This window comes from Aythya fuligula, chromosome 1, assembly GCF_009819795.1.
Source record: "Aythya fuligula isolate bAytFul2 chromosome 1, bAytFul2.pri, whole genome shotgun sequence".
Taxonomy (NCBI): Eukaryota; Metazoa; Chordata; class Aves; order Anseriformes; family Anatidae; genus Aythya; species Aythya fuligula.
The window spans coordinates 97,495,628-97,506,002 of record NC_045559.1 but is presented as its reverse complement, the minus strand read 5'-3'; the positions used below and the strand labels follow the sequence as shown (position 1 = coordinate 97,506,002).

The window sequence follows — 10,375 nt, the reverse complement described above, 5'->3', positions numbered from 1 at the left end:
TCTTTGACTGTTTTTCCTTATATTCTTGCTAGCCTTCCCTATTCTAAAGCTATTTCAGATGAGGGAACTTTTTCTGACCAGGCACAGGGTGGCACAGTGTCACTTTTCACCGTTAGCAGCTAGAGGAAGGAAGCTGCATAACAGAATGGCTCGAGTTCACTTCTGAAATAGCCATCCAAAGGCACAGAGTCTGAAAACAGCCCTGTTTAAACTGCCCTGCTGCTTCAGGAGTACCAGAAAGCGACTGCTCCTCATATGCAGGGACTGTGGGATGAAGCCCAGCTCACTCTGTGCTACCAGACTTAAGAGCTTTGACGTGACAGTTCACAGAAGGTTCTGCAGTTTGCAGAAGCTGCTCTGCCTTTCCCTTCCCTTTGTCACATCGGAGATTTACTCCGCATACAGATGAACCTCCCAAATTGCATAGCGTTTAGCCACCCCATCTTTTCAAAGGCATTTTTGTGCACACAAAACCTCTCCAAAGGGACAGGAAGCCTCCAAAGCTCTTCCCTGCACTCCTGTAATTATGGAAATTCTGCTGTGAACATGCAAAACAACCACAGTGGGCTCAGTGCAGGAACATGCACTTGGGGTGAACTCTGCTTAAAGTGCTTTAAAAGAGAAAATCCAGGGAGCTGCTACTGTCTGCAGCTTTGGGCAGTGCTGCGTCTGTTTTGCACTTGGTGAAACAGGAATATTACCAACAGAGCCAACAGAAGTACTTCTAGCTGAGATGCCAACACTTTATACTATAAAACAATACTAAGGACCACGATGCTGCCAAAATCCTCACAGTAAATAAAACTTGGATCCTACTTGTGGGATTTATAAAGGCTAAAAATATGGGGGGGCCACTCATTAAAATGGTGCTGCGGTTTTTGTTCTGCACTACCCCTTCTCGCTTAGAGAAAACAGACTGCAGCGATGTTAAGCGCAAGTCGTTGATGGATATGTGACTGCAGGCAGTAGACTACCTTCTCCCTGCGAAGCGTGGGCTGGATTTACCTCTACTCTTTCATTAGACTGCCCCCACCACAATTACATGTTGACACTGTGCACAATGAACAGAATAATTTGAATACTAAATACATCACTGGAGGTCTCACTGAACTGCTATTAGAAACTGTCAAAAAAGCAAACAAAACATTGTTATTTTCCACCAAGTTCTTTATGCAGCCTAAAAACATAATGCCATTATAGAAAAATCAATGGCCTTGCTTAAGAACAGCGTGTTCTGCTCTAGTCAAGCTCTCTCTTTTGCATGGTATAAAGTATTTGAAGAGCCGTGATGCAGACATGAGGTATACAATTGGAAGTTATTTGCAAGGTGTGGATGGCTTGGGAACGGGGATATGGGGGAACATCACCAGAGGCTTCAGCTGTATCAGTAGGAAGCAGGAATTCACATCCCTTCTGAAACAAGAGCCACAAGCACACCCCAGCAACACCGAACAGCAAACAGGCTAGAAACTCAGGATCTTGAACTGAGCAGCACAAGCCCAAACAAGATTATGAGAGGGCATTGCATTCACCCCATTAAAATAATCTAATCGCTCTAGGCAGAATAACGTACATTTTGGTACCAACAGAAGATCTCAGAAAAACAGGCCAGCTTCTTGGCAGTGGCTAGGAAGAAGCCTTCTCTGTGAACAGGTTCCTTCATAGTTGCCTCATAGCTGCTTCTGCACCCACCTCGGCCTTGGTGTGAAACTGCTCAGACCACGCATTGGTCTAAGCCTGCTGAGCAGTCCCCAGTATGAAGGAGCCGCGTTTCTGACCAAGCAGGCCCAAGTAATGATTTTGGAAGTGGGATTGGTGGGACAATGGAAGAGTTCAAAGACCACAGGACACAGTTAAGGGTCAAGTGCCAAACTGCAAGTACAGAAGAGCTAAGGCATTTCTGAAAACATGGAATTAAACATATATATATATAATTATCAAGAGTTAGAGTTATAATGATAACATATATATTACGATCAAGAAATCCATAATTTCCTAAGGAACCAATGCATCTCTATGGAACAGGCCTACTTCCCTCAGAGTAGTGCTGAACTGAGCTAACATGTTCAGCCTTGGGTTCCCTTATAAACCTGAAGTAACCCAAGTTAGTTGGCCTCCCTGGCTACTTTAATCCAATGCAGTTACCTCAGGTCAGTCAACTCAAACCAAAGGCCTTTCTTCATTTTGCACTGCAAACTTATCCTCATGTACTATGTTACACTTCAGGCCAGGTTAGTATAGTGGGAAATTGGCAGCAAAGCTGGCAACTTAAAGGTAGGGTTTTATTTTCACTTCGTGTAAAAGAACCTATCACAAGGTTTCCAGTATTCCAGACAAAACAGTGCTGCTTTTCTTTCCTGCCTCGTGCTCCAACTCGAACAAAACCAACCATGAGGTTAAAGCCTAAGTGTATAACAAGTCATGAGGACCTAAATTCTCTCAGTGAAGGACCATGAGCACTGAAGGTTTGCTACTTCAAAGTCAAGATCAAGGGGATATCGAGCTCAGTACATTTGTCAATAAGGCCAACGTAGCAAAGCTAGCACTTTGGGTTTGGAGTAGAAGGCCTGAAAAACCACTCCAGTTAAAGTGCTTTAATCTTAAACAGAAACAGCACGATAAAGCTAGGTGTTTCACATCTATCACAACGAACAGCGTTAACAAAAACTACACGGACTGCCTAAAGACTGAAGAATCTTTCACCAAGAGGTCACCCCACCATGAAGATGACCCAGCCCACATAAGCAAGACTTTAGCTTAAGGATTACTATGCGATCAGTACAGTGAAGCACACTCTACTAAACACTGGCCTACATCAAATATTGCTCATTTCTCCTCAAAAAATAGCAAAATAGGGAACAGGTTTCAGCCAATACCCTGCCAACGCTGTGTGAGGAATGTATATACCACCTTGAGTGCAGAAGAAAGCCACCAAGTGTAGCCTTTTCTGCCATCAGAGTAAAGCCAGCATAGTAGACAGTCAACATAGCACCCACTACAAAATTAAGTTGTGTCTACACCGTATTTGTAAGAGCCCAAACACTTTGGCACAACAAATGCTAAGATCTGATAGCCTGAGGAGCGTTCCAGGTGCACGTTTATCCTCCTCGGGAGGAGCCCGTTACTCACATCTACTCCAAGCCAGGATATGTAGGCTGTACCAGAAGCACCACCAGCGTTCAAATCCCAGTCAAGACTGATGCAGATCAGATCTCCACGCATCGGTCTGTTTTCTGAAACATTACCTGTTAGGTACCGCCACGAGGTCAGCACTAACTGGTAATTCCAGCGACTTGCTTGTAACGTTCCTTGGTAGATTAGCTAGCCAGCTACCACAGGTACAAAGCTCAAATTCATTTGGGCAGTGCTTAAGACTGCCAGCATACTTCACAGATGACCGGTTCGCAACAGTCTACTACTTTAAAACAAGCAGATTTCAAATATTTTAAACTTTTGATTTAGCAGGCACATTACTTTGCGTTTCAGAAGTTCACCATCTGCTGGCTTTACCTTTTAAGTCTCTCCGCGCTCCGGCTGCGCAGCCATCTGGGATGAGATAATTTGAACAGCAGACTGTTTCCTCCCATGCTACTAGAGAGGAAGAGCAGCCAAGCATGTATGAATAAAGTCTATTTCATTCTTTCAAACAAAGGTGGAGGAGGAGGATTTGAAAGTTTAAAAAAAAAAAAAAAAAAAGAAAGAGAGAGGAGGGGGAGAGGAAGAAAACTAAAAATGGCAACCCCACTTTCCATCTACAAGCGCACCATGGCTACCAGAGCTGAGTCACAGCTACTATGGGAGATAAATGAGCAGGAGAGAGCAGAGCCTGACTTACAGATCCCAAGGTGAATTTGCAAGGCGGGCAGCTAGAAAGCCTTTGCATTTGGGAAGCAAAAAGGGGAAAAGTGGGATCGGAGAAAAGCCAAGCAGCTCAGCCTCCATCTACCAAGTTGTTTTTCCAACTGAATCCAGCTAAAGCCTTTGAACCTCCTGTCAGTTACCTGGTGTGAATCAGGCAACACCCCTGAGGTTAAGCGCATCCACACGGATTCAGGAGAACCCAAATCTTCTGCATTTTCTGCAGGAAAAAGCTAAGATACTAAATGCCAGCATTTTAAGTTAGATGGGAAGAAAAAGAACTTCAATTACCCAGCATCTTAAAAATGCATCCTTTCGCTATCAACTGGCTTTGAGACAGTGACCCTCCTATGCTAATTCTTCTCCACTAAGCTGCAGACACCTCAAATCCTTTGCTATTCAGAACACCTCAACACGCACAGGAAGCAGCCAGGAAGATTATTTAAAAAACTCCAGCTTATTACTACGTCAATCAAGTTTGCTTTGTTCAGCATGGTAAAAATAGTCAGATGTGGTGGCAGAAGCGGCAACGTTTAAAAAGGTTGCACTGTGACAGTTCCCGTGCAAGGTGCTAAAAAGAGAGCTGTGCAACCATTTAAAGAAAAGGTAACTCCTCTGTACAGAAATAACACTTACTGTGTCATTGTCAGCTCTTTCTGATATCTTGACAAGCCGGTGCTTCAGGCACGCTGCTTGTCTTATTAGAGGGAAGCACCACAACACACATCCTACACTTTGTCAAAAGAGTAATTCTCACCCAAAATCATTTTAAATTTGCATGACAGCACAAAGGTGAATTCAGAAGCAGCCAAGGGAATGCTTCGAGGACTGAGTGCCTCCAAAGGGGCACGGCTTCCCTCATTTTGTAACACTAGCAACAAAAACTTCGGTAAGCTGGCCATGGACAGCAATTCTTTTTCCACCTGTTAAACATCAGTTAACTCCCAAACGCTCTCATGCACAGGCATCCACTCCCTTCCCCGCAGACCTGACACCTCCTGGTCTTCTCCAGGAGCGGGGCTCAACTCGCGATCGATGTTCTAGCATCCAGTCTTTCACTCCTCATAGACAAAACCGTAAAACCTGCTTGCTGAAATTCTCTCAGAAGGCAAGTTTGAAGAGACAGGGGATTAGAAAGCAATCGATGAGAACCGCAGCAAAGCAACAATTTACTCAGCAGGGCTGTCTTGATAAAAATCTCACCAACGACTTCTCCCTCACCTTTGTGATTTAAGTTCATCCGCTCCCCGCTGCCTCAGCCTCCGAGCGACAGAAGTCAGAGACCCTGCCCACCAGCCCGCAGCCCCCGGGGGACACACAGCCCCAGCAGCCTGCACAGTGTCAAGATTCCAGCGCTCGGCAGGCAGACGTCGCTGCTGCGGGGAAGCTCCAAACCACGTACCTGTAGTGCTGCGAACGCTCGCCAAGAGGAAGCGGCAGAGACGACGGGCTTCAGCTATTCCTTGACCCTCGATAAACTGAGGAAGAAAGATCATAACCACCATCCCCGGGGGTGTTCAGAAGCAAGACCTCACTCTGAGGAAAACCAAGCTCTGTCCAGCAGTAAGCAAAGAGAAGCGCCTCGCAAGGTTGCCTCCAGAGCCAATTTTTATGAGCTGCTGGAGCTTGCCCCACCTGGCCTCTAGACTGCCTGTGATCATCTCTGGGAGCAAAGAGTCATCTGGCCAGCCATCCGATGCACTTAGGAAACAGCTGCATTGGATAAAGAAGACAGTTCATCTTTGTAAGAAACAATATATTTTATTTTTCTGACACCACAGCCCTGGCGAGTGGTTTTGTACCAAATTTAATGGAGGTTACACAGAACGTTTTACGCTGGGGAGGAAAAAAAAAATAACCACAAAAAAAATCCTGGATAACTTTTAGTGTCTGTTCCACTCCCACATTAATAAAATCACTTGGGGTTTCTAAGAAAAGGAGAATAGGAAACAGTGAGAGAGACTACTGTAGAATGTAACAGTGTCCAAGTCCAGCCCCTTCCTAAAAGTGGGAAGAGTCCCCACAGGAGGAGAGGCGCTCCTAGGTTTACCCCCCAAAATAACACAATGTATTGCAGCTGCCATAGGAGGAGACAGAAGGGGGACGGAGAGAGAGAGAAGCCTATTTAATAAAGAGTGGGAGGGAGAGACAGAAGGTGCTGGACAGCACGCCATAATTTGAAAAATATGTCCTTAACTTATTATTTATTTCTTTTAAAAGATTCCCCTCACTGAACTTAAGTTCCTTTTTGTGCTTTTCATTAATACTCTGCTCTGAGGTCGTAGTTTGGTTTTTCTATACATTGGAGTTGAAGGAAAATAGTCCGAAGTTCTGAAGATGGATTCTCCACCTAAAGTAAACAGCCTAGAATCCCATTCTCCTCTCACCCCAAAGACTAAAGTCTCTGCTAAAATCCCTTTTACAATATAGTACAGTACACAAAAAACCCCAAAAATAACCGAGAGTCCTGGGAGAAGCCAGTCCGAAGGACGTAAACATACAGAGAATGGTGCAACTTGTGACAAATGGCAATTCTCAAAATACAGCTACAGATTCTCAAAGCAGGTGCCATCACGGGATACCCAAGTCCACAAAAATAATTTTTAAAAAATAAATCTTAAAAAAAAACAACCTGTTAAAATGAATAATTTTTTTTTTCAGGTAATTCCATACATTCGAGATTTCCCAAAGCGTCCTCTGGTCTCTTTTCACCTATTGCATGGCCAAACTGTACTCCTGAAGCTCCCAAAAAAGCCCTCAGGACTCGGAATCTCATCTTCACAAGGATCAGAACATCCAGTCTTACGGTAGCAGCTTAAAACATCATGTTCCCTGGGTTCCCAGGGCCTTGGCTAAATCCTCCCATGCCCACGTCAGCAGCCATGCCTCGGGGCCTCATCTGGGGGGGAATCATGATGTTCTGTTGGGGTCCCATCATGCCCTGCATTGACATCATCATGCCCGGCGACCCGACGGGGCCCGGGTGGCTGTACAGCCCCGCGGGGGCTCGGTCCTTGCCCGGGATCATGCCCACGGCGGCCACGGGGTTGCTCATGAGCGCGGGCTGCCCGGGCATCGCCGTCTGTGCTGGTGCCATCATGCGGTGGTGCGGCCCCATCATGCCCTGCTGCAGGAAGGCCGGCGGTCTCATCGGGTTGTGGCCCGGCATGGACGGGGCCGTCCCGAGAGGGATATCCGGAGTCCCCACCGGCCCGGGGCCCCCCATGCCAGGCAACGTTAGTCCCATCCGCGGGGTCTGCTCTCCGATCATCCCCTGCATGTGGGAGAAGCCGGGCCCGGGCCCCTGCGGTTGCTTGCGGCCCGGCACCTCCCCGCGAGGGAAATACTGTAGTGTCTGGCTCGGCTTCTCCGACGGGATAATCCGGGAGAGGTCGAACTCGGGTATTCCCGTGGCTCCGGGACGGATCACCTCCTGCAGCTCCGGATCGGTGAAAACCGAAGGCATGTTGTTTCCAAGAACAGTGAAGGAGTCCGGACCGCCAGGGCCTCCAGTCTTGCAAAGTGCTGGATCTGTCGAGCTTTGGGGCAGGTTGGTAGGACGCCCCAGAGGTCCTTCTCCGTGGAAGCCCATTCCCGCCGGGAAGTTGCCTTGCCCGCCGCTCGGCCCGTTGTGGGGAAATGGCACCTGCTGTGGAGGGGACTGTACGGGAGGGAACCCCTGCGGGAAGCCCAGGCGTCCTTGAGGTACCATTGGAGACTCTTGGGAACCGTGCCCCATCATCGGGTTGTGTGACATCAGGCCGGGTCCCACGGGGACCCCGTGAGGAGGTATATTGGGTCCCATAGCATTTGGAGAGGGCATCTGGTTGTTGTGGGAAAGAGGCTGGGTCATTCCCATTGGGCTAAGGGTTGGCATTGGACCCACTGGGTTTGGACCTGAAATTCGAGGATTCTGAGAATTAATGCCCATTCCTAGGGAAGAGACAAGGAATCGGATTTAGGTAACGGCCAAGCATAAGCAAACAAGGAAAACAGCAGAGAGCTTTCTGCAAGGTTACCACATCCACCAAAAAAATTAATTCAATTACTGCTAGTTAAAGACAGCAACAGTAGTGGCTCTGGAGAGCGCCATTTGAACCAGAAAGCTGATGCCACCTGCACAGCAGCCTCCCTAAGCTCGTCACTGCTCTAGCAAAAAGGGCCTAAAGCCTGCTCTGTAAGTAGGATCTCAGCCCAGCTCATACCTTTGCTACTTTCCTGGCAGTCTAGACGTGGCAGTCAGTGACAAACAAGTCTGTGGCAGATTATCAGCACATGGACACTTGTCCACCGGGAGGTGACTGAATCTCCTTTCAAAACCTAAGAAGCGATGAATCAGGTAACGCTGATAAGCCTAGGCGGTGGCGATTGGCGAGGTTAATGAGCTAGCATCCAACTTACTCAATTAGTCAGCTTTCCCAGGTATATTCAGCAACTCTTATCATTAGTGTGCGAAACAGATAGCGAAGCTACAGGTAAACTCATCAAGAATTCATTACCAGTTGCTGCTCTCTTCAAACATCTAGTCATCCCCTCTTGCCACTATTAATTCAACCGGGCGGAGGGCCTACAGCCTACTTTTATATTAAATACAGGTCTACCCATCAATGTTAAACTGTCAGCAGAAACTGGATTTATCGTATGAGCACACTTTTCTGTGAGAGAGCCCTAAAAACCAGCATTTTATTTTGCCTTTCCTCCCACTTTCTGAAGTAGAGACCACGACAGTTTGCCTCAATCCCAGTTGAGGTCACCTGCCTTTACACACTCCTCCCTTTACCAGAAAATGTACATTTTGAGAAAGTCTGCTAACATTCTTCTGTAAGAAAGGCAACACACAAAAATAGTGGAGAAGAAAAGACCAGATGATTCAGTGTCAATAAAAAAAAGAAACCTCGTGGTGCTTCTATGACACTGTCTGAAAACAAGGGAAGAATGGTTTCTTCTAGGTAACACATTGTAGGTCTGATGATTATCCCCATGAACAGCCTTCACTCACGCCAGTTATCCCGCTTGTGGAATAAGAGTGGGAATCTCTCCCATGCATAAAACACCCCATGACTATATATCCTTTAATGTTTCCCCTCTCACCACCTTCATCTGATGAAGCTTCCACACCAATCACTCTCACTGTACTGCCCGAAAGCTTGGGCTTACGTTGCCTTGAGTTTCTTACCTGGTACACTGTTCATAGGTGGCAAATTTGGGGAGCGTGCCGGAGGGGAGTCATCATCTGAGCTGGCCACGGTTTTGATGGCATCATGATAGAGCGGTGTTGAGCTGGGCATGGCAAATTTGGACATCCTGGACATCATGATGGACAGAGGGTTCTGGGAGAGGGTTGGCTCCGGAGGCATTGTGTAAGGGCTGCTAGAGGGAAGATTTCCAGGGAGAGTCGCAGGAGCAGACTGGCTGACTGTGGAAGGAGGTGGACCACCTTGGAGGGGGAAAAAGAAGGAGAAATTATTTATTTTTTTCACCGTTTTTCTCCTTAAATCACACCCTCTTCTCCTAGGAGATCTCAAAAACTTTAAAACCCTTTTATTACAAGGGACCATCTGACTCATACAGCCAACGCCTGTGAAAAGTAACCAGAAAAATAAGCCTGTTGGTCAAGATTTGGTAAACATTTGTTATCCTGGATTCTGCACTTCTGGAACTCTCAGGAGCCTGTACAAATCTACAGAAAACACCACCAGGTATGTCTGAAAACCCTACAGTTCACTTTCCACGCACTGAAGACACACATACGTGCTACGTCTAGCCATAAAAATCCAAATAAATACACAGTCAGTTAACTGATCCTGCGCCCACCAGATGTCAACTGCAACTCCCTTCCCTTTTTCTTGAAGCAGCACCAAGCGAACACAAAAGATGCGTGCGGTGCGATGAAAAGCTGGAGCAGATATTACACTGAGACATGTGGGCAGATTTCTGACGAGCTATATCAGAGAAGCTACAAGCAAAACTCCTTGTTTTAATTTCATTTCTGCTTTTACATATATGTATTTACTGCTTCATCCAGTTAAAGAAGAATTCTCTGCCCTTACTAGCTTACCATAATCCTTCTCTCCCCAAACTAGAGGTAACTGCACCTCCAGCCTCCTTTGTCCTTCAGCCACGATCTCCACATCACATTTGAAGAAAAAATGCTGAAGTGCTGGCACAGCCCGGCCAGCAACCCTGCTCAGCACTGCAAGGGGTCAGCCTCCCTGCGGCACCACTGCTGGGATTCCCCTGCTCTCAGCAGGCAGGCGCCGTCCCCCCAGCGCTGCCTGTTACCCGCAGCAGCACTAGAGGGCAACGTGGGCAAACCTCTCCCAGCTCAGAGGTTTCCCCAGGCCGGAAAGCTCCGGAGCTTGGAGCCTGGCTGTGGGGAGAGACCCACGGTGAACAGCCCCAAGCTGTTCAGGAGCAGGCTGGGCTCTCAGACCTCCGTGCCAAGGTCCCAGGTCACAGCAGGGCTCAGGTTTGCTAGCAAAGGGGGATCATACAGCACCCGCTGGCTGCTCAGCTC

At 47.4% G+C, this 10,375-nt stretch overlaps 1 protein-coding gene across 5 annotated transcripts in view; it reads right to left on the bottom strand.

Annotated features, from left to right (window-relative positions):
• Positions 1 to 5,603: 5,603 nt before the first annotated feature.
• BCL9 (BCL9 transcription coactivator) overlaps positions 5,604 to 10,375 on the bottom strand; it is a 28,499-nt gene continuing 23,727 nt past the window's right edge. For 4 of the 5 annotated variants that reach the window (XM_032205066.1, XM_032205058.1, XM_032205081.1 and 1 more), the window contains exons 8-9: positions 9,035 to 9,295; positions 5,604 to 7,791 (exon numbers count right to left, since the gene is read on the bottom strand). In XM_032205066.1, the coding sequence (XP_032060957.1) occupies positions 6,674 to 7,791; positions 9,035 to 9,295 (1,379 nt within the window). In that variant the 3' untranslated portion in view covers positions 5,604 to 6,673. The remainder of the gene's footprint in view (positions 7,792 to 9,034; positions 9,296 to 10,375) is intronic. The other variant, XM_032205086.1, reaches the window with a different exon arrangement.